Here is a 24934-nt window from a genome sequence, read left to right as displayed (position 1 = left end):
TTGGCCCATTTTTTGATTGAGTCATTTATTTTTCTGGAATTGAGTTGCAGGAGTTGCTTGTATATTTTTGAGATTAATCCTTTGTCTGTTTCTTCATTTGCTATTATTTTCTCCAAATCTGAGGGCTATCTTTTCACCTTACTTATAGTTTCCTTTGTTGTGCAAAAGCTTTTAAGTTTCATTAGGTCCCATTTGTTTATTTTTGCTTTTGTTTCCATTATTCTGGGAGGTGGGTCATAGAGCATCTTGCTGTGATTTATGTCAGAGAGTGTTTTGCCTATGTTCTCCTCTAGGAGTTTTATAGTTTCTGGTCTTACATTTAGATCTTTAAGGCACCATTTCTTAATAAAGACTATAATTTTGCACTAAATTACTTTGGCACGTTTTGTATCTCTGTACTTTATTCTATGCCATTGGTCTGTAGCTATCCTTATTGTCAACACCATGCTACCTTAATTATGGTTTAGGGAACACCACTATAATACTATGTACCAGACATAGTTCTAGACACCTTTATATATGGCAATAACTTAATCTTCATAATATCTCTATTATGCTATTAGTATGCTACTATCATCCTCTATTATATCCAGAAATTGAGGCTCAGAAAGGTTTAGCAGCTTACCCAAAGTCACACAGAGGCAGAGCCACCATTTAAGTCCAGGCAGTCTGGTTCCAGAGCCTTGCTCTTAACCCCTGTACTACATTACCTCTCCTCACTCTCAGTAAGACAAAGTAAGATCTAGAATTTTGCAAAGAATACACTTTCCCAAAGCTTTCTTTCCTTCACTGTGGGAGACCCTGGCTCTGGGGCACAGAGGAGAAACAGGAGTCCCTGCCTTTGGGGAATGGATGAGTTGAATTGCGTCTTCCGCCAGAAGGACAGGTTGAAGGCCTAGCCCCTGGTATCTCAGAATGTCACTTGATTTGGGAATAGGGTCTTTGTAGAGGTAACCGGGCTTCCCTGGTGGGTCAATGGTAAAGAATTCGCCTGCCAACGCAGGAGACGCAGGTTCCATCCCTGCGTCTGGAAGATCTCTTGGAGGAGGAAATGGCAGCCCACTCCTGTATTCTTCCTTGGGAAATCCCATGGACAGAGGAGCCTGGTGGGCTATAGTCCATGCGGTCACAAAAGAGCTGGACACAACTGAGCAACTAAACAATAACGACAACCACCACACAGGTAGTCGAGTCCAAATGAGGTCCTTAGGGCCCTAATCCAGGATGACTAGTGTCCTTACAAAAAGGGGAAAATGTGCACCCACACATGCACACAGGGAGAAGGCCATGTGAAGATGAAGGCAGGGGTCAGGGTGATGTTTCCACAAGCTGAGGAAAGCCAGTGATTGCCAGCAAATGTCCAGATGCCAGGGGAGAGTCCTGGAACAGATCCTCCCTCATCCTCAGAAGGAATCCACCCTCCAACACCTTGTTTCAGACTTAGGACCTCCAGAATGGTGAGAGGTCTGTGTCTAAGCCACTCAGTTTGTGATACTTTGTTATGCAGCTGTAGCAAACCCATACAGGTAGCTCAGGTCTGATGGAGAGCAGGGCTTAGCATATTGTCTGTTAAATGATGAAGCAAATGAAGAAAGAAGGAAAGGGTGGAAGGAAGGAAGAGAGAGCCGAAGGACAGGGAAGCCTGGCATGCTACAGCCCACGGGGTCTCAGAGTCAGACATGACTAAGTGACTGAACAGTAACAAAAAAAAATTCCATTTATTTCAAATGTGACTCAATCAAAGCTTTCAAATCTGCCTTAATGTGTCTTTATAGTATTTCACATACATTGTGCATACTCAGTCACTTCAGTCATGTCAGACTCTTTGTGATTCTATGGACTATAGCCTGCCAGCCTCCTCTGTCCATGGGATTCTCTGTGAAAGAATACTGGAGTGGGTTGCCATGCCCTCCTCCAGGGGATCTTTCCAACCCAGGGATCGAACCTGCAGCTCCTTCATGATAGGCAGATTCTTCACCACTGAGGCACCGGGGAAGCCCTTCACTTAACATTACTTTATACGAACTTTATAGGTCAATCTTTGTTTATACTGTGTTGCCTGTTTGCAGCTGAGTGTCTAGGGTTTGAAGAACTCAGCAGTTGGTAGAATTCCTGACATCTCAGGATTGGCAGGGCCCTGTAAGAGTTCACTCAGTGGACTCAGTGGTAAAGAATCCACCTGCCAATGCAGGAGATGCCAGAGACGTGGGTTCGATCCCCAGGTTGGGAAGATCCCCTGGAGAAGGAAATGGCAACCCACCCCAGTATTCTTGCCTGGGAAAATCCCATGGATAGAGGAGCCCGGTGGGCTACAGTCTACGGGGTCACAAAGAGTCGGACGTGATTGAGCACACACATAAATACACCATGTTCTTCTGTCCTATTCCAGGCCGGGCCCTTTCTGATCCTGCTGGCTCCTGTGGACTCAGCCTTTGCCTGGTCTGACTTCCTGCTCCTGAGAAGGCATGTGCGCCGACTGTGTGCAGGGCTTCAGAGAGAGGAGGCGCTGATGCCGGGATCTCCATCTCCTTCAGAGCACCTGATCTGACTCCCGGGGGGCAGAGGACGTGGATCCCAGCCAGAGGCAAAGCGCTCCACCTACTTAGCAGATGCTCCTTTCCCAAATGGCTATAATTGAGTCTCACTCAATTAAGCAACTATGTACTGGGTGCTTATTATAGACTGGCTCTTAGCCTAGGGGAACTCACGCAGACCCGGGCTGCAGAAATCCAGCTTGACAAAACTGTCATCATTTCTTCAAACCTACTGTGTCACACACACACACACATGCATGCACACAACCTGAACACTGGAGCAAGATGCCTCCCAGACAGAGGCCAGCACCCGAATATCCCAAATGGTGGTCCTTGATCTTGACACTCGGGGATGGTGGGGTCCCTGAGGAGCCCTTGCCACACCAACAATTAGTGATGCTCTGGACAGAAGCTGGATGATTGGTTAGGCTTTACTCATGGAAGGATGGGAAAAAGGAACACAGGATGCACTTGTTATCATTGCTGATTCAACTCTCTTGCCGAGAAAGGAAAGCCAACACAGACTGCATGAGAAAAAACGTCAAATTACCATATTACTTTTTACTGCTAGTACTTCTGTTTTAAATATGCAAGTGCTAATCTAATCTTTGCCTTCACAAATTTCAGACTGAAAAGAAGCAGAGACCTTGTCGAGCTGTGGTTATCTGAGAGTTTAAGTCTGTGTTCAGAAGACAGGGTCTCAGAAATCATTTTCTACTTGAAAATGGCTCTCTCTAAATTGCACGTTAAAAATAATCCACTGAAACATAAATTTTGTTTGGAAAAATGAAAGTCGCCAGTTGTGTCCGACTCTTTGCAACCCCATGGACTATATAGTCCATAGAATTCTCCAGGCCAGAATACTGGAGTGGGTAGCCTTTTTCTTCTCCAGGAGATCTTCCCAACACAGAGATCGAACCCAGGCTTCCCACATTGCAGGTGGATTCTTTACCAGCTGAGCCACAAGGGAAGCCCTTTGTTTAGAAATTCATATTTCAAAGATGAATGTGTGTGAGACATGTATCTCTGTTTGGGCCAAAGGTATGAGAAACGAAGAAGGTAACTTTCAAAATGATTGTTATTCCAGGGTGGTCAAATGCTCCTTAAGTATAATAAATTCAAGTGGTCTTGAGACATTTCAAGCAAACGGCAAAATCAGACTTGGATGGGAACCCCCTGGAATCGCAGCAGAGGTTGCCAGCAGACCAGGCTTCTCCAGGTTTTCAAGTCCTGGGAGGACTTTCTCCTCTTGAGTCACTTTAGAAATGGCTTCAGGCCAGCGCTTCTGTAGCTTCTAAGGGGGACATATCCCTCCCTCCTGCCTCTCTTGGGAAAGTAAAATGTGGATCTTAAGAGGTTTATGATCATAATTTAAACCATTCTCAACTTCCAGCAAATGGGAAAAAAATAGCTCTTAAAGGAGTTGAGAAAGACAGAGTGGCCAGCGGACTTGGGAGTCAGTGCTCCCACATTTGGAGCCTGGGACCCCCACCTTCCTCCCTTGGATGGGGGACACTGTGGGAAAACCCAGATATGGGGGAGCCCAAAGAGGCTACTGGAGTGATGCGGAGGGAATCAGAAGAAGTTTGGTGGGAAATAAAGTTTTAGGCACACAGCAGGTGGGCTGCAGAGAACGTCCTTGGCCAAACTCAGAAACAGAACCACCTGATAAAAGGTATCATGAGTTGGGAGTGAGTGGGAGTGTTTGCTATTTTTGTTTAATAGCTAGGTCATGTCCGGCTCTTCAAAACTCCATGGACTGTAGCCTGCCAGGCTCCTCTGTCCATGGGATTTCCCAGGCAGGAATACTGGAGTGAGAAGCCATGCCCTCCTCCAGGGGATCTTCCCGACCCAAGGATTGATCCTGCGTCTCCTGTGTTGCAGGAGAATTCTTTACCGCTGAGCCACCGGGGCTTCCCAGGTGGGAGGTGTACTTTGGAGAAATGGGCTTCCAGCGCAAAACTACTCGTCTGCTTGGGGATGCTGGGCCCTGACTCTGCACCCGCCTTCCTGGCTCCCCTTCTAACGCTCCCTCCCATGAGGAGGAGTCCTCGGAATCTGAGGGTCCCATGTCCACAAGCATTCTTCTCACCAGGCAGTAGATTACGTCAGTGCTTCTTGAAGGATGATGTAAGCGCCGGATATGAAAAGCTGCTTAGCCAGAGTTTTAACTTCTCAGCTCTGGTGGGTGCTGCCCACTTGGACGGCGCCCGGGGAAGCCATCTTCCAGGGAGCTTGGGGGCCGAATGAGAAGCACGGGTGACTTTGTTTGAGGTGCCCCCTCCCCACCTGCTAAGCTTCTGAAATCTTTGTTAGAAACACTGGGGACTTAGTCTTTTAGTGGAAGTCGGGGGTTGTTTCTCCCTGCCAATCTGTGGCCCACAGAAATACTGCAGAATCATTATGCATCAATGGAAGAGTCCCCCCATGTCGGGGAGGATTGAATGAACTCAGCTTTGAGGCCAGCCGTAGAGCACCTTCAGTCTGATGATTCACTGGGCAAAGCAGCCTCTCTTCAAGCCTCCTCACACTCTCCCTGATTCTGTCCTCACCATTGCTGCCCACATCTGTTAATGGTGGCCAGAGAGATCCTTCTAAAATGCAACAGGACACCCTGCTTCGACACCCTTGGCTGCACCCTCTCCAGCCCCACTGGGCCCCAAGCTGTCCCTCTAATTTGCAGGCACACTCCTGCTCCTGCACAAAGTCCACTCTAGACATCCTCCACCCGCCTCTCCAGATCCACGTGTCCTGGAGGAACACCTGCAAGATCAGATCAGCAGCCCTCTTGCCCTCTGAAAAAGTGAAGTTGCTCAGTCGTGTCTGACTCTTTGCAGCCCCATGGGCCCACCATGCTCCTCCGTCCATGGAATTTTCCAGGCAAGAGTACTGGAGTGGGTTGCCATTTCCTTCTCCAGAGGATCTTCCCAACCCAGGGATCAAACCTGGGTCTCCCGCATTATCGGCAGACGCTTTTCTGTCTGAGCCACCAGGGAAATCCAGAGAGTGTCAGCAAATATGGCTCCTATAAGAAATCAGAGGGAGGAAGGGAGTGGGACCAGGTGATGGTCCCCTGGTTCCGACCCTACAGGCACCTTGTGGCTGCTGGGTCCTGATGAGTGGTCCCCAACCCTACAGACCTGCTCATCCCGAGTGAATCCGCCCTCCAGCCCCTCCTGTTCACTGGGCTGGGTCGGCCCTCTCCTGCCGGGGTCTGGCTGATGCAGGCCTTCCTTCTGGCAGCTCCCTCTGCCAGCTATGTTGTTCTGTTTTCACTTTACAGCCACGTGGCATGTGGGACGTGTCTTCTCCAACCAGGGATCGAACCAATGCCCCTTGCACATGGGATGAGGGGTCTACCCAGCTCCAGTATGATCTCCATTAATTACATCTGAAATGACCCTCTTTCCAAATCAGGTCACATTACTAGGAGTTAGAACTGCATGATATGAATTTTCAGAGGACACAGTTCAGTCTATAACAATAATGAACATTTATTGAGTGCCTGCTCCATGCCAAGCACTGTGAACTACTGTATGAGTCTCAGGATAAACCTGTTGAGATAAGGATCTGTTCCCACCCCACCACTTACTCCAAGAGGAAACTGGGGCCCAGAGAGGCTGAATAATGGGCCCAAGGTCACCCAGCTGGTAAGTGCGGGGCCTGGGGACCACATCACACTGCATCATCACTTCCACCCACTCTCTGCTCTAACATGCAGTTGATCTGGGGCTCGAGACTGAAGCAGACACTCAAGTTTTTGATGAAATTGTGAGACTTGTTGGGAAGCAGAGTGGGTGGTGGAAATTAGTAGATTTTTTTTAACTTCAGCTCCATGGCATAGTCCATTCCCTGACAATCGCAAACGCTTACTGAGGAAAGAGTAAGAGTGGTTTATATGAATTCTGCTTCCCCTGATTTAAAACGCATCCCTGCCTCTTAATGGAATGTCTTGCTTTCCACAAGCCGGCCACGTGGTGGCGGACCCTCGGGCTCGCGTGGCCTGAGTGACACTCCGTGGACCTTCACTCATCAGAGAGTTAATGCTGTGTCAAGAAGAGCAATTTGGAAAACCAGCTCTTTCTGCAAGATGGCAGTTATTTACAGCTGCCCAAGCTGACCGGCAATGCCAGGAGCCGAAATTAATTGCAGATCAAATGAACAAAAATGTCTTTCTCGGTGTTTTTAGGGCCCAAAGCCATTTTAATAGACTGTCAAAAATCTCAGTGAGAAGAAAGAAAAAAAAAACTTGGCAAGTCCTTTTGATAGGCAATTACTGCCCAGGGTTGGAGGAATAGTAAGTATATATTTGGAAACAAGATAATAAGAACTTGGGAAGGGGCACGTGTTAGTTGCTCAGTCATGTCTGACTCTTTGTGGCCTCATGGACTGTAGCCTACCAGGCTCCTCTGTCCATGGAGTTTTCCAGGCAAGTTGCCATTTCATTCTCCAGGGGATCTTCCTGACCCAGGGGTTGAACCTGGGTCTTCCACATTTGCAGGCAAATTCTTTACCATCTGAGCCACCAGGGAAGGGGCAAAAGATGTCCTGAATACTGACTGTCAGGATCACCCAGGGGACCTTCATGACCTTGGGGCTTTGTTTCTGCGACAAATTCTGTGAAGTGGTGCATTAGTTTTCTGTGGCCGCTGTTAAAAAAATAACCACAAACTTAGTGGCTTAACGAAACATATATTTAGTCTCTCAAAGTTCTGGACGTCACAAGTCTAAAATAGGTCTCATGGAGCAAAAGTTAGTCGTTGCAGGTTTGATTACCGGGCCAGGAAGATCCCATGTGCTGCAGTTCAACTAAGCCCATGCACCGCAACCATTGAACTGTGCTCTAGAGCCCAGGAACAGCAACTATTGAGCCCAGGCGCCTGAACTACCGAAGCCGGTGTGCCCTAGAGTCTGTGCTTCCCGACAAAAGAAGCCACCACAATGAGAAGCACTTGCAGTGAAATGAGTAGCCCCTGCTCTTTGCAACTACAGGAAAAGCCTGTCGACAGCAACGAAGATCCAGCACAGTCAGAAATAAATAGATAAATAACATTATTTTTTAAAAAGTCAGTTGTCAGCAGTGCTGTGTCCCTTCTGGATCTGTTCCTCACCTTTTCCAGCTTCTCAAGGCTGCCTGCACTCCTTGGCTTGCGGCCCCTCCCATCATCTTCAGAATCAACATTACACCATCTCCGCTACACAATCACATCTCCTCTGAATACAGCTCTCCTGCTTCTCTTGTAAGGACGCCTGTGATTACCCTGGACCCACCGGATAATCCTGGATAACCTCCCCATCCTAAACCTTTGACTTCATCACATTTGCAAAACCTGTTTTGCCAGGTAAAATAACATATGTGTGTTTCCAAGAATTAGGATGTGGACACTTGGGGAGTTGATATTCTGCCTCCCATGGGTGGGCATGGTTATGTACCCATTTTAAAGATGCACAAAAAAATCCAGAGATGTTGGGCAATTTCCTCCAAACCACTCAGCTGGTAAAAAGATGATTAGGATTTGAATTCACAGCCGCAGGCCCTAGAGTCCAAACTCTTTCTCCCCTCAACACATTTGTTCCATCCCAGACTCCCAACCTCATGCTGAATTTAATCTCATTATTTTTCTGGGGATTAGGGTAAATGTTACCATTTTAAGGACTGTTTCCAATGAACTAGTCTGCATCTTCAGCTCTCCTAGAAGATAAACTAGGAGGGAGCGCAGGTTGGGAGCTTGGACACAGGGCCATGGGGCAGGCTGCACTTTACCTGTCTTGTCGCTGGCCCTTCAGCTCTCAGCCTCTCGGGTCCCTCCTCCAGGAAGTCCTCCTGGAACCCCTGTTTCTCCTGGAACCCCAAGAGCTCCTCCCAGTGTTACACAAGGCACATGTCTGTTTCTATGGCTTTCTCCTTAGGTCACAATAATGTTACTGGTCACCTTGAAGCACAAGTATGATATAAGCCACTTGTGGCATGGATGAACTCATGAATGAGTAAGTCCACCAACACCCGGGGCTTCCCTGATAGCTCAGCTGGTAAAGAATCCACCTGCAAAGCAGGAGACCTGGGTTCGATCCCTGGGTTGGGAAGATCCCCAGGAGAAGGAAAAGGCTACCCACTCCAGTATTCTGGCCTGGAGAATTCCATGGACTATGGAAGTCCATGGGGTGGCAAACAGTCAGACACGACTGAGCGACTTTCACTTTCACCAACACCTGGGCTTCCCAGGTGGTGCTAGTGGAAGAATCCGCCTGTTAATTCAGGAGATGCAGCAGATGTGGGTTCAGGCCCTGGGTCGGGAAGATCCCCTGGAGGAGGGCATGGCAACCCACTCCAGTATTCTTGCCTGGAGAATCCCTTGGACAGAGGAGCCTGGTGGACTACAGTCAGACGTGGCTGAAGTGACTTAGCACACACACATGCACCACCAACGCTATGAAGCCGACGTCCCTGCTCTGGGCCCTCACGGAGATGCCCGCACCTCTGGAGTGTGCAAGATCCAAATGACCGTGGCCCATCAGAATCCAAACTTGGAGAAGCGGGCAGACTCTTCAGAGGTTGTGACCCCTAGCTCTGATCTTAGAAAACTCCTCTCTTTCTCTCCCAGGAGGGTAAAGTCATTTTCCTCCTTCTTGGGACCAGTCCTCATAAGAAGGACTTCATCAAAGGCTGTCGGCTTTATTGAGGATGATCTGCCAGCCAGAGAGTGGGCACCAGAAGTCGGGGGTCAGAGAGACGGAGGCTGGAAGCACCACCACGCCCTCCGTTGGCTCCTTTTTCAAACAGTCACCGGACTGCCAGGACTGATGTGTACCTTCCTGAGACCTCAGGTAAAGCACTCGGGGTCTTGGGAAGAGAGAGGCCTTAGATGTTAGTGCTCCCCAGGGCCTCAGGCTCTGACCTACTGCTGTGGGATCCTGGGTAAGTCATTTCTTCTGGTCTTGGTTTCCTCAGATGGTTGGACAGCATCACCAACTCGATGGACATGAGTTTCAGCAAGCGTCGGGAGTTGGTGATGGACAGGGAAGCCTGGTGTGCTGCAGTCCATGGGGTCGCAAAGAGTCCGACACGACTGAGTGACTGAACTGAACTGCGTTGGTTTCCTCAGCTATGGAAAGATTGCAAGAGACCCTACAAAGTTCTGCTCTCTGCAAGAATGTCCATCACAGCCTTATTTAAAGCGACAAACAACGGGAACCTACCTAGCCAGAACCAGAATAATTCACACTCACTGAGTTACATCACGTGCCAGGCATTGTGTGCATCACTAAGTATGTGCCCACTTGTTTAATCCTCATTCCTTCCCTATGAGGCGGGGATGGTGTCCTTATTATAGAAATGGGGAAACTGAGTCACAGAGCTGTTGAATATCTCACTGGGATCATGCAGTTTAAAAGGGGTGGAGCTGGGATCAGATTCTGGGCAGCGTGGTTCTGCTGTTTGCGCAGACACACTCAATAACCCTACCCCGTAGACAACGGTTAAGGACACGGCTTTATAGCCAGTTCTTGAAGAATGATACAGCCGTCACAACTAGTGTTAATTCAGAGGGGGCAACAATCTGTGTACTTTTTCTGTATATGTGTCATACTTCAATAAAAATTTCCCTGGTGGCTCAGTCAATAAGAATCGCCTGCAACGCAGGAGACCTGGGTTTGATCCCTGGGTTGGGAAGATCTCCTGGAGAAGGAAAGGGCAACCCACTCCAGTATTCTTGCCTGGGAAATCCCATGGACAGAGGAGCCTGGTGGGCTAAAGTCCATGAGGTCACACGAGTCGGATAAGACTTGATGACTAAATCATCATCATCAATAAAAATTTACTCAAACAATAAATAATAAAATGGAAAATCATTTGGACATAAGTTTAGGTGGACAAAAAGCAGAATTAAAATTAGTCTAAAGATAGGAGTTTTAAAGTTATAGTTGATTTACAGTTTGTGTTAGTTTGTGGTATATAGCAAAGTGATTCAGTTATATGTATATATTTATATACATGTACACTTTTTCATATTCTTTTCCATTATAGGCTATTACAAGATGTTGAATATAGTTCCCTGTGCTATACAGTAGGACTTTATTGTTTATTTTATATGTAGCAGTGTGTATCTTCTAATCCTAAACTCCTAGTTTGTCCCTCCCCCCACACCTTTCCCCTTTGGTAACCATAAATCTGCTTTCTATGCCTGTGAGTCTGTTTTGTTTTGTAAATTAGTTCATTTGTGTCATATTTTAGATTCCACATATAAGTGGTATCATATGATATTTGCCTGACTTACTTCACTTAGTATGATAATCTGTAGGTCCATCCATGTTGCTACAAATGGCACCATTTCATTCTTTTTTATGGCCAGGTAATATTCCATTGTGTATATCTATACCACATGAATGATGATGAATGAATAAAGAAGTTTATTCATTCCTATGTGGATGGACATTTAGGTTGATTCTATGTCTTGGCTATTGTTAACAGTGCTACCATCAACACTGGGGCGCATGTATCTTTTCGAATTACAGTTTTCTCTGAGTATTTGCCCAGCAGTGAGGTTGCTGGATCACAGGCAACTCCAGTTTTAGCTTTTTAAGGAAACTCCATACCATTCTCCACAGTGGGTGCAACAATTTGCGTTCTCACTAACGGTGTAGGAGGGTTCCTTTTTCTCCACACCCTTTCCAGCATTTATTATTTTTAGACTTATTAATGATGATCATTCTGATTGGCGTGAGATAATACCTCATTGTAATTTTGATTTGCATCTCTCTAATAATTAGCAATTTTGAGCTAAAGATAGCATTGTACTAAGATTAATACAGCTGTCTATGTCTAGAGAACAAAAGAAATTTTGCCAAACTTACCTGGGTAGTATGATTGTAGGTATTTCTTCTTTGTTTCTATTTTCACATTTTATGAATTTACTCTAATGAGCTCATGTTGATTTCTTATAGCAACAAAATACTTTACACAAAACAAACCCTGTAATTTTCCCATCACTTTCATTCCAGGCTGACTGTGCTTTCTTGCTTATCCATGTAAAAATTACTAATGACAATTGAGTGCTTTCTGTAAACTGAGACAAGGATTCTGCGAAACTTCCAGGTTGTGAAACATCAAGATATGTTTTCCTCTAACAAAAAGACCGTGAGTGGAAAAAGGGGACAAGCATCGGGTCCCAACAATTTCATGACATGCGTTTTTAAAAGCACCTTGTTAGGATGCGCCATTAAGAGCAAGGAGCAAATTAAACTGTTCTTTTGAAAATGCGGCAGGAATACAATTAGAAGCCTCTGCCTGTTGGCACTGGCATCAATCTTGGCAGTGAGCACAAGTGGAAATAAATGAGCTACTTCATCAAGGTCAAGGTAGAAGAGAAAGGAATAGCTCATAAAGGGGGAAACTGAAGAACAGAGGTGGAATGCATTGTCCAGCACCACACCGTCAAGAAGGTCCAGAGCCAGGATTCAATTCTGGTTTGGCAAAACCTGTGCAACTGCTGCCAGATTCTGAAAACCCTAAGGTTTTATTTTCCCCTCAGTGTTTATTTTACGCACTCAAGTTGAGAAAGAGTGATGAGCTCTATGTCTCTCTTCTTTTGGACACTGTGGCTTATTATTAAAGCTTCCCTCTTGAACCGATGGACTGAAGTGTCCTTTCTCCTTTCTTTGGCTGGCAAACTCCTACATGTTTGGGGGTGGCGATGACAGCCGATGGTTTTAAAGTCATGGTAACAAAACTGAGGTTTGTACAGACTCTGATCTGGCCTCCCAGGGAGCTACGGCTATGGCACAGGGCGCCCATCACAGCGTGTCATTTACTAGGGGAGAGTTCAAAGAAAGGAGTTACTATTAAAAAGAAAACAGTAGGGAAACAAGATGTAGATAAGAATGTTCTCTAGATGACTGATACATCTGTGGCAACTGCATGATAAACTCCCCAAATTCAGACACCTTCGGAGTGACAAAGGGCACGTTCCTCTAAAGGCATTCTGGTTTGTCCCCTGGGGGTTCCCACAGTGCTGCTTAAACCCCATGATGTTCTCAGGAATGATCCTCGATTTACTTACAGAGAAGATGGCAGCCGGAGTCTCAGTGCCACCTGTGCTCAAGGTGATGTATGGGATCTTTTCTGGAGCGATTCCAGCTTTTCCAAAGATACTGTTGGTGTAGAACCAAATCTATAAAGTAGGAGAGACGAAGAAGGCAGAAGAGTCAGTGAGAGGCATCTGCTTCCTAAACTAAATTCAGGTACAAGATGGTCTCCGATTTGCTGCTAAGTCCAGAGGCATAAAGTGGAGCGATGAACCAAGGTGACGACTTATTTCCTTCCTTCTCCCATTACTAAAAGAATGTCTACATTACTGGGAGTGTGCTTAAGTAAGTGTGGCAATGAGATAAGAATAGAAATCTTGGTGGGGTTTCCAGGAATTCTCCTTAAAAGTAGGTTTTCACCAAAGAGGTGTGATTCCATTTTTGCCCTTCCTCTTTTCTGCTGGTAAGGATGGTGAATGTGATGGCTGCAGCTTCAGCAGCCCTCTTGGGACAGTACTGCTTTTAGCCCCCAAGGTAACATTCTGAGAATAAGGGATGGTCTCTGATCCACAAGACATTTTACTATCATCTTTTGGAAAACTGTCAAAATAAATCTATAATGGGTATAACATGAATGAAGCTCCTGCGAGTTCCACAACTCTCAAGCTGCGTAACTATACATAGAACTCTTACGGGATGAAAGCCACCTGTTCAGATGCTGGAGCAGGAAGTTAGAAGGAGACTGCGTCCGTTCTCACTAGGGGTGATTTTATAGTTTATTATCCAAGCCTGGGCACTTTGGAGAGTGTTAATAATGCTTCTAGGATATCAGCCCTAATCAGGACCGCCTTCTGCAAAGCATGGAATGTGGTCCTGGGACTACTGTACCAGCCCTTTCAATTTCCTTCATGTGAGAGAGAAGGCCTACTATTTAGGTCGCTGTTGAGGTTTCTGCCACATGAGGTCAAACCTAACCTTAACAGGCACTCACATGACATCAGACACTCACAGGGCATCAGAAAATTAGTGATTTGGAGTTTGGAGACCTGGCTCCATCTTGAACTATCTGTACGACCTCAGACAATTTTCTCTGTCCGGCTGAGATTCCTTCTTCACGTTGGTCAAAAGAGGATACCCACATACCCTTCCTGGGAGATGTTAGGAATTAAGAGAGGCTTGTCACTATTCTTTGATCCAAACTTTTGGACCAATAGGCTGAACATAAATCATTTGTGTTCCCTCAATCCCAGCCGTTTCCTTGAAAAGGAACAGTTTGCTGAATGATAGAAAACCATGCACATCTCGAGACTCTCTGCAGGAGGAAATGGCAACCCACCCCAGTATTCTTGCCTGGGACATCCCATGGACAGAGGAGTCCGGCAGGCTGCAGTCCATGGGGTCACAAAGAGTTGGACACGATCAAGCATGCACATGCATGCGTACACACACACACACACACAGACTCCAGTAAAAACCACTGCACATAATTCTCTGAGCTTGTGGGCACTGATACACCTGGTGGCAAAAATGGGTTTTAATATTCACATAAAAGAAAGCCACTCCTGTTTGTGTCTGCCTCTCATTTGAGGGAGCTGATAAATTAGAATTTTAGACTGTATCTTTGCTGTCACATCCATAGGGCAGAGAAGTGACTCCTGATAAATTCGTTAATTCCTGGAGCTCCTAGGGCTACAACAGAAGCCAAAATTTTCCCAAAAGCCTCAGTCTCCACTGGATTTGTTTATATGTTGAAGGTGACTGTGATCCCCAGCACGTCTTCAGGGCTGGATCAGAGCAGTTTAGATGCCTTTCTTAATCTTCACCCAAATTCATGGATTTTCAACAGTCAGTGATCTCTTGACCATGCCCAGTTGCACTTGTGAAATGAAAAATTTTGGCCATATCCATGGGCAAGAAAGGTCACAACCATCAGCGATTTTGTAAAGGTGAATGAGGGCTCCCAAAAGGGAACACAAACCCAGAGATCCAGCAGATACCATCACCCCCTACGATGGTGATTGCTGAGGAACTCTGGGGAATGCAAGAAGCAGCCATCCGCTGAGGCTACCATTCCTTAAGGTGAACAGGGAATTGAGGATGTAACCAATCAAGAAACAGGAATTGGCCCCAGATAACTGAGGTGCATAAGAAAGGAATAATTCAGCGAGCCCAGAGGCTTTCATCTCCCCATACATGGAAGAACACTAAATTCCTAAACTTGATATCTGATTTTCCTTACCTCACAATAATCTTTGGTGCTCAGACTGCCTGCTCCCTTTGTTGCAAACTTGTATATAACCTGACTCCACCTCCCACCTCCTTGGAGCAGTTTTCTCAGGGCTACTGAGATGCTGCCTCCCAAGTTCGGGGTCTTTAACACTTCCACCAAAGAAAACAACTCTACTTTCAGGTTGTGACTTTTTTTTTTCAGTTGACACCCCGCTGCAAAGGTGGAGCTGATGTTTGTGTTATTCTCAGCATCAGCCCTAAACCCCACACCCTGACCTGTTCCTCTGTCAGAAGCTTCCAGTCTCTGATCTCATGTGATCTGTGTTCTCTGTGGAAGCTGGTGCCACACTCCTTCCTGCCGCTCACTCCCCTTCCCACCCAGCTTCTTCCCTGCCTCCAGCCCTCCTTGGAGCAACACTGCCTCGGGCACTCCTGATGGGTTTAAAAGTTAGTGAAGAGTCACCGTGCAGAATGCTACAGGCTCAGAGGGACAGGTATAAGTGGCCCTGTCTTATGTACGTGCTAAGTCACTTGAATCCAACTCTTTGGGACCCCACGGGCTGTAGCCCACCAGGCTCCTCTGTCCATGGGATTCTCCAGGCAAGAATACTGGAGTGGGTCGCCATGCCCTCCTCCAGGGGATCTTCCCCACCCAGGGATTGAATCCACGTCTCCTATGTCTCCTGCATTGGCAGGTGGGTTCTTTACCACTGAGCCACCTGGGAAGCCCCCATTTCTCCTGTACTTAACCCATTTCTGCAGTGACAGGCAGAAATCACTCCTTTGGACAGTCTCCCCATCCAGGGCCAGCAAGGAGGACCTGCTCGACTGGCCTTGTCCCCACAGGGAGGGCCCGCGCATCACACGAGCTGCCTGTCTCATTGGCTTCCTCCACGAAGCCACGTCTTTCTCCCTGCATCATCTTACAGAGCCGGACGGTAACTGCGTCTGTCTTTGCTTCCGCTGAGGCTTATCTGATCTGGCAGTTTGAGGGCACTGAACTGCACAGAGACACGAAGTCTGGAGCGTGTCCCACGGCGGACCCTCCCACGGACTATGATTTGTGTTGACCTCACCCCAACACAACCGTGCTCTCTCTGGATGCCTGACTGTCTCCATCCACTGAGGCAGACGGTGGAGAGGATGGAGCTGTGATTCTGGGAGGCAGGCAAGGCGGGATTTCAATCCCAGGGCTACCTCTGGTGACCTGAGGGTCTGGAGGCAAAAGATTTCACGTCTCTGAATCTCCTTTCTCTGAAAGAAGGTAATCATACTCTCTTTCAGACTGGTGGTGAAAGCTTTTTAAATGAAAGTTTTTTAAAGCATCTTTTCTCTAATGGATGCTCTAATGGATCCCCCCACAACAAACAGCGGGGATCCGTCTGGAAGACTCCAGTCACTCTATGGAGATGCCAGTGCTCCTGGGTAAAGGAGGACATGGGACAGTTGTGCGCATGCCCAGGGCAGAAGCATCTCTGTATCTGTCTCCACCAGCCTCCTCCCTGTGGGATGGACCCGTAACTGCGAAGGGTTAATTTTAAATTTACACTAGATCTGCTTCTGTGACTTTAACCCTTTTTGGTTTTTATAAACATACATAATGGTCTGCCCCAGGGAGATAACCTGAGCCTCCCACCCGTGAAAGATTGTAAGGAAGGGAAACTAACACATTCCCCTACCCAAGGCTTGCCATTCTGGGGAAAAATGCAAGGACTGAATAGTCTTCTTACCTTATTTCTTCACCTCCTGCCATGATCCTCTGGTCCATAAAAGAACCTGGCAACCAGGCCCTGATAAGGGGGTTATTTTGAGGCGCTAGCCTGCCATCTTTTCAGTCAGCTGGCTTTCCAAACAGTCATTTTCCTTGCCTCAATACCTCGTCTCTTGGATTCATTGGCCAGTCCTGTGGCGAGCAGAGCAAGCTTGGACTGGGTAAGCAGAGCGAGTTTGAACTCAGTAACAAACCTTTAAGGGACTTTGCAGGAGCTGGTGGGAAAGGGGCAAAGCAGGAGGATTTGGGCCTCCTTGACCTCCTGCCTCTGATGCCCTAAAGCCCTCCTTCTTAACTCATGACATGTGTTCTAGAGACAAAGTGTAAGATGCAAATGACACGCAAATCATTTTCACCTCTCAAGAGCGTGGAAGGGGACATTGCCAGAGGATCAAAGGCCACACACAGCTGACAAGGCAAGAGCCAGACAGAGACCCGGGCCTGTGCTTCCTGCATGGGCTGTGCTGGGCTCTGAGTACAGGTTCAGTTCAGTTCAGTCGCTCAGTCGTGTCCAACTCTTTGCAACCCCATGGATTTCAGCACACCAGGCCTCCCTGTCCGTCACCAACTCCCGAAGCTTACTCACACTCATGTCCATTGAGTCGGTGATGCCATCCAGCCATCTCACCCTCTGTCGACCCCTTCTCCTCCTGCCCTCAGTCTTTCCCAGCATCAGGGTCTTTTCAAATGAGTCTGTTCTTCGCGTCAGGTGGCCAAAGAATAGTTTCAGGTTCAGCATCAGTCCTTCCAATGAATACTCAGGACTGATTTCCTTTAGGATGAACTGGTTAGATCTCCTTGCAGTCCAAGGGACTCTCAAGAGTCTTCTCCAACACCACAGTTCAAAAGCATCAGTTCTTCAGTGCTCAGCTTTCTTTATAATCCAGCTCTCACATCCATACATGACTACTGGAAAAACCATAGCTTTGACTAGATGGACCTTTGTTGGTAAAGTAATGTCTTTGTTTTTTAATATGCTATCTAGGTTGGTCATAGCTTTTCTTCCAAGGAGTAAGCATCTTTTAATTTCATGGCTGCAGTCAACATTTGCAGGGATTTTGGAGCCCCCCAAAATAAAGTTTCTCACTGTTTCCATTGTTTCCCCAATTTATTTGCCATGAAGAGATGGGACCAAATGCCATGATCTTAGTTTTCTGAATGTTGAGTTTTAAGCCAAAGTATTACTCTCCTCTTTCACCTTCCTCAAGAGGCTCTTTAGTTCTTCTTCGCTTTCTGCCATAAGGGTGGTATCATCTGCATATCTGAGGGTACTGATATTTCTCCTGGCAATCTTGATTCCAGCTTGTGCTTCATCCAGCCCAGTGTTTCATGTGATGTACTCTGCATATAAGTTAAATAGGCAGGGTGACAATATACAGCCTTGATGTACTCATTTCCCTATTTGGAACCAGTCTATTGTTCCATGCCCGGTTCTAACTGTTGCTTCCTGACCTGCATATAGGTTTCTCAAGAGGCAGGTCAGGTGGTCTGGTATTCCCATCTCTTTAAGAATTTTCCAGAGTTTGTTGTTATCCACATAGTCAAAGGCTTTGGTGTAGTCAGTAAAGCAGAAGTAAATATTTTTCTGGAACTCTCTTGCTTTTTTGATGATCCAATGGATATTGGCAATTTGATCTCTGGCTCCTCTGCCTTTTCTAAAACCAGCTTGAACATCTGTAAGTTCACGGATCATGTACTGTTGAAGCCTGGCTTGGAGGATTTTGAGCATTACTTTGCTAGTGTGTGAGATGAGTGCAGTTGTGTGGTATTTTGAATATTCTTTGGCATTGCCTTTCTATGGGATTGGAATGAAAACGGACCTTTTCCAGTCCTGTGGCCACTGCTGAGTTTTCTGAATTTGCTGGCATATTGAGTGCAGCACTTTCACAGCATCAGGAATACAGGGGACACAGCATCAGGGGATGCAGGAACTGAGCAATTATGGCAGCTCATCCCCAGACTGGCAAGTTCCATGTTAACATCTGAACATGTTGTTCCATGTTCCATGGTTGAACATAGACAGTTGAATTTAGAACTTCCACTCTGGACCACACTCTGGGCGGCCACATGGAAGGGCCCTCATTTAGCATTCTCTCCAGTCACGGGGACAGAGCAAGTTCTTCTAGTGAGATGGTCTCAGTTATTAGGGTAACAGAACATTTAATTCCTCTAATTTGAGTCAGGAAGTTATTTGGGAAGAGATCTTGAAACAAAAGCTGTTCATAACGCTTCTGTTCTCGTGATGAGAAGTTCTGTGCAGAGTGCGACTTGGGATTCAGAATTCCTAATGATGCTTAGACAAGTGAGAGGGACACTCACATGGCCCGGTCCAGGCTGGCAGAGGGGCAAGGGGTCACGCTTTGCTACAAACCTGCCTCAGGCTCTCCTGCCCCCCAGCCTCCCTTCCTTCCCCCAGCCTTGTCTGCCTTCCTTTCCAGTGTTTATCCAGAGTGCAGGATCTCTGGCACGCTGTGAGGTGCGGGTGTTACCTAACTCCTGTGGGGAGCAGCACACCCATTCCTGCCCTCCCAGATCCAGTCTAGCAGGGAAGGGAAGTGCTACACAACAGTCACACAAGTGAAGAGGTCAAGGGGCACACCAGCTCCCCAGGAGTGTGGGATGCTTGGGCCCCCACTGCGTGGACAAATAAGCTGGCAGTAAGAGGCCTCTGAGCATCTAGAGTGAAAGTTACCAGACCCACGTGGCTTCCTACCAGCCTGCGCGCTGAGCCTCCCCATTCTTGTTTTACGTTTATTTCTAACAAGCTTGGGTGTCTTGCTTCTCAACTACAGTGCAGTCAGAAGCAGCAAAGTTTAAAAGTGTGAGGCACTGAGAGAGAAGAAAACATTGCTAGGAACAGTCTTGCTGATACCAGCTAAGAGGAAGGGAGATCTCACAGAGGCCCATCAGTTACCATCAGAGATAGTCCCCGTCCATGATTTCATCGGGCTTCCCTGGTGGCTCAGATGATAAAGAATCTGCTTGCAGTGCGGGAGATCGGGGTTCAATCCCTGGGTCTGGAGGATCCCTGGAGAAGGGAATGGTAAACCACTCCAGTATTCTTGCCTGCAGAATTCCATGGACAGAGGCTACAGTCCATGGGTAAAAGTTGGACATGACTGAGGAGCTAACACACACACACAGGCAACTGTGCAGAAAAAAAAAAAGAATCTACATCTCCATTATCCATAAGAGGAAAGTGAGGACGGGAGGAGTTGGTATGATTGGCCTCCTCTGTTGAAGAAGGGATAAATTAAAAAGAAGGAAGGGTAACCTAAGGTAGATGAGAGTTCCACTGTCATTCTTGACATTCTAGAAGGTTCCAGAAGGTTCAAGAATATGGCTTTCTTGTCTCAGGTTTGGTAATTCTGTCAAATTTTCAGCCCAAAAACTTGGTAGAAACTGCACCCTCCCTAGCCCTGTTCTGCTTACTCCCTACCCCTTTCCTCACCTAACACTCAGCTGCTTCTCATGTGCCATGGACTGCTGGAGACCCATGGACCCTGGGAAGGGTCTCCATCCTCAATGACGGTTATGGGGAAGGAGCAGCATCAGAAAGACTCAACATTTGCACAAAAACCAAAAACAAAAGTCTGTTTTTTTGTGCAAAGGACAAATTGTTGGAGGAAGGCAGCTACATAAAATAATTTTAAGTGACAGGTCTAATTTTAGAGACGGGAACTTGAAAGTTACCATGAGAAGGAGGGGAAAAAAAACAATCTGACGCTGAAAAGGGAATGAGAAATAACTAAACGCTATGTTCAACTTTCACTTGATTTCTAAAGAGTGTGAAAACCATTCATCGACTCTTCAGCCAAAAAAAAAAAAAGTACTGAACAATATGTAATGCTTGTTTAGGACAGTGGTTCTCGACTGGGGGTGATTTTTGTCCCCAGGGGATGTTTGGCCACGTCTGGAGACATGTTTGTTTGTTGCATGGACTGCCACCTAGTGAGTAGAGGTCTGGTGAGCTGCAAAATGTCCTAGAGTGTACACGTCCATGACAAGGAATTGTCCAGCCCCAAATGTGCACAGTGCTGAGGCTGAGAAAGACTGGTTCAGTGCAAGGTATATGTTCTCAGAGATGCGCTGGGGAATCTGGCAGGGCTCTGGTGCCAGAAGATGTGCATCTGACAGCACAGGGGTCACCCACCATGACCGTGAGCAAGTCCTTGATCCTCTGCAAGCCTCAGCTTCTTCATTTAGAAAATAGGGATGGAGTCACCTACCCTGCAGGACATTTGGGTCCAGAATAAAGTGATGAATGGAGATGCCTGGCAGTATTTATGACTGTCTTAACACATAGACGGTGTCCTCCCACATTCATTGTTGTTCAGTCATTAAGTTGTGTCCAACTCTCTGAGACACCACAGACCATAGTGTGCCAGGCTCCTCTGTCCTCAACTATCCCCCGAAGTTTGCTCAAACTCATGTCCATTGAACAGGTGATGTTACCTAACCATCTTCTCTTCTGTCGCCCCCTTCTCCTCCTGCCCTCAATCTTTCCCAGCATCAGGGTCTTTCTCAACGAGTCATCTCTTTGCATCAGGTAGCCAAAGTACTGGAGCTTCAGCTTCAGCATCAGTCTTTCCAATGAATATTCAGGATTGATTTCCTTTAGGATGGACTGGTTAGATCTTCTTGCAGTTCAACAGACTCTCAAGAGTGTCCTGCAGCACCACAGTTCAAAAGCATTAATTCTTTAGCACTCAGCATTCTTTATGATCGCCTCACATAATTTATGGTAAAACTAAGGGGACAGAGCAAGTCTTAAAGTGCATTTAAAGGCTTTCATCTGTGTTAGCTAGCTCTCTCCTTTGATCTTGTGAATTATTTTGGGGTAAAAGGTAGCAGGTGCAGGGAGGGAGCTTGGACTGGGGCACAGAACAGTGGGCTCTGAGGCTGGAATTTGCTGCTCACCAGCATTTGTCCTTTGGTATGTAAAAATGAGGGTCTCCTGATAGTTCAGTTGGCAAAGAATCCCCCTGCAATGCAGGAGACCCTGGTTTGATTCTTGGGTCAGGAAGATTTGCTGGAGAAGGGATAGGCTACCCACTCTAGTATTCTGGTCCGGAGAATTTCATGGACTATATAGTCCATGGAGTTGCAAAGAGGTGGATATGACTGAGTGACTTTCACTTCACTTCACTTCATGTAAGAATGAAGTAGGACTTGTCCCCTTGACTCCCTAGGGATGACCTAGGGACCCAGCCGGTGACATACACAGGTATACTCTGAAGCATAGAGTCAAACTGGGGTGGTCGCCAGGGGCTGGGAGTGGGGGAAACTCAGTGTCATTAATGAATAGGTATAAAATTTCAGTTAAGCAAGATGAACAAGCTCTAGAGATCTGTACAATATGATGCCCATGGTTAACAATGTCATATTGTGCACTTTAACATTTGTGAAGATGATAAATGTCATGCTAACTGTTCTTACAATGATAAGACGGAGGACTTCCCTGGTAGCACAGTGGATAAGAATCCGCCTACTGATACAGGCGACACGAATTTTATCCCTGGTCTGGAAAGATTTCATGTTGTCGGAGCAACTAAGGCGGTGCATCATGACTGTTGAACCTGTGCTCTAGATTCCGTGAGCCACAATTACTGAGTCCACGTTCCACAACTGCTGAAGCCTGTGTGCCTAGAGCCTGCGCTCCACAAGAGAAGCCACTTCAATGAAAAGACTATGCACCGAGACTAGAGTAGCCCCCCTCCACTCTCTACAATTAGAGAAAGCCCACGAAGAGCAACGAAAGAACTAGCATGACCAAAAGTAAATAAATACATTTTAAAAACAAAAGAAGAGAAAAGAGGTGGAAAGCAGTCAACGCAAAGGAAAGTGACTGAGATCTCAGATCTGCTGGCTCTGGGAGCAGATTTTTTTCCCCCCAATCTATGCTTATGCAGTGGGGCTTACAGATACACTCGAGTGGAATTTACAAAGTGATACAGTGTATGCAAATTGGAAAATTATGTCTCACAGAAGGAGAGAATTCTGTTCAGAAATGTCATGGTTCTCGATCTAAATGCCTCATTACATACAGATTCCATATGCGGTTTTACAATTCCACGTGTAAACTTTAAGAAACAGTTGCTTTCTCTCTCTGCTTACTCAGAACAGGGAGGGAGCATTTCAAACAGTCTGGCATGACAAAGGTCCATGTAGTCAAAGCTATGGTTTTTCCAGTAGTCATATACGGATGTAAGAGTTGGACCATAAAGAAGGCAGAGTGCCAGAGAATTGATGCTTTTGAACTGTGGTGCTGGAGAAGACTCTTGAGAGTCCCTGGGAAAGCAAGGAGATCAAACCAGTCAATCCTAAAGAAAATCAACCCTGACTACTCTCTGGAAGGACTGATGCTGAAGCTGAAGCATCAATACTTTGTCCACCTGAAGAGCTGACTCACTGGAAAAGACCCTGAGGCTGGGAAAGATTAAAGCCAGGAGAAGAAGGGGACAACAGAGGATGAGATGGTTGGATGGCATCACTGACTCGATGGACATGAATTTGGGCAAGCTCTGGGAGATGGTGAGGGACAGGGAAGCCTGGCGTGCTGCGATCCATGGGGTCACAAAGAGCTGGACACAACTTGGTGACTGAACGACAGCTAGCATGACCTTGGTCTTATCCAGAGGAGGCAACAATAGGACTAGGTCAAGGTCAAGCAAGTTAACCCAGGTGCCCCCTCCTTCTGCTGACACAACTAGACCAAGGGTAAGCAAATAAGCACCAAGATGATTTTATTTCATCCTGATATTTCCAACAAGAATTACAAGAGAAAAAAGAGAAATGAGGCTGAACATGTGCTTGTTAACTTCCCTCCCCCGACTGGAAACACTCCCCTTTCAGGTCGCCTCTCCTACCCACCCACAAACACCCTCCCTGCTGACTCTGGTATGCCAGGCTCACACACACAGGGCAACTCTTTCATCTGGGCTTCTTCAGAAGTTCCCTTCTCCTGCCCTCTGGACCCAGCTACACTTGTCCTGAGCTACGTAAGTGACCTCAGAGGGAATCTGATTGCTTCAGTGCAGGAATCTCCTCTACATGTTCCTGCCAAGTAGCTGGCCAGCTGGCTTGCACACTTTCACGAACGGGGAACTCACTAACCCTGGAGGCAACCCACTATTTTCCAGAAGTAGCCATAACAGTAATGATCCCAAGTCTGCCTCCCTACTCCTCAAATTTCTGAATTCTACCTTTTGGAGCCCCTAAGAGAGAAGGGGAGGCTTTGTCCATTGGTGGGTTAGGGTACCCCAGAGAGGAACCCCCTCCTCTGGTTTACCTGCCCACATCAACTCAGGCCTCAAGAAACTTTTCTTTAAAGCCTTGAAATTTTCTCAGGTCAAAAGCATGCATTGAAGCCATCCCAGCCAATGCTGCTGCTGAGTAGTCGCTAAGTCCAACTCTTTGCAGCCCCATGAACCGCAGCACACCAGGCTTCCCTGTCCTTCACTATCTCCTGGAGTTTGGTCAAACTCATGTCCACTGAGTCGGCGAAGCCATCCAACTATCTCATCCTCTGTCGTCCCCTTCTCCTCCTGCCTTCAATCTTTCCCAGCATCAGCCCAGCCAAGGGTACTTTTATTTAAATGATCTCAATGTCAAGCCGCTTACTTGTGACTTCCTAACACCTTCCTTAAGAAATATGACTTTTAGACACTTCTCTGGTGGTCCAGTGGTTAAGAATCTGCCTTTCAATGCAGGGATGCAAGTTCCATCCCTGGGCGGGGAACTAAGATCCCACGTGCTGTGGGACAACTATGGAGCCCATGCTCTGGAGATTGCGAACCACAACTAGAGAAAAACCCGCATGCTGCAAGGAAAGATCATGACTGCTGCAAGTAAGACCTGACAGCCAAATAAAAAATAAATATTTTTTAAAAAGACACATGACTTCTAAGTGTTTCTAGGGATAAGTAATTATAGAGATAGGCAGCATTTAGTCAAGGGTAATTCTGGGCTAGTTGCTTCAACGAACACCTCACATGGATTATTTCTCTCCATATTACATTATGCCATTTTACAGATGTGGAAACTGATGGTCAGGTTACATGATTGCCCAGTGGCCCAGAGCTGGGCTGGAACCCAGGGCATCCAGGGTCTAAGCCCTGGCCCACCTCCCATCACCCCTCCCTTCAGTTCTTCCATCTGTGCAGGGGTGCTCACCGCATTGAGGCCGCAGAGCTGGTAACAGGCCATGGAGATGACCACGGTGATGAGCTGCCAGCGAACAAAGGGACTCCTGAGCAGCTCCAGCACGGATACCAGCCGGATGTTCCTCTGCACGCGGCTCTCCGCCAGGACCTCCTCCACCTCACGGGAGACGTCCTCTTTGCCCAGGAATGTCCGGAAGGCTGCCAATGGGGAGGAG

General features: G+C 47.0%; 1 protein-coding gene across 1 annotated transcript in view; it reads right to left on the bottom strand.

Annotated features, from left to right (window-relative positions):
- Window positions 1-24934, bottom strand: part of SLC2A9 (solute carrier family 2 member 9) — a 208827-nt gene that overhangs the window by 74284 nt on the left and 109609 nt on the right. Inside the window, exons 7-8 of the mRNA XM_065914116.1 lie at window positions 24730-24917; window positions 12590-12700 (exon numbers count right to left, since the gene is read on the bottom strand). Coding sequence (XP_065770188.1) covers window positions 12590-12700; window positions 24730-24917 — 299 coding nt within the window. The remainder of the gene's footprint in view (window positions 1-12589; window positions 12701-24729; window positions 24918-24934) is intronic.

The sequence above is a fragment of the Muntiacus reevesi genome, chromosome 22 (assembly GCF_963930625.1).
Source record: "Muntiacus reevesi chromosome 22, mMunRee1.1, whole genome shotgun sequence".
In the NCBI taxonomy this organism is placed as follows: Eukaryota; Metazoa; Chordata; class Mammalia; order Artiodactyla; family Cervidae; genus Muntiacus; species Muntiacus reevesi.
Note: the sequence above shows the minus strand (reverse complement) of the source record. Positions and strands in the feature narration are given on the sequence as shown.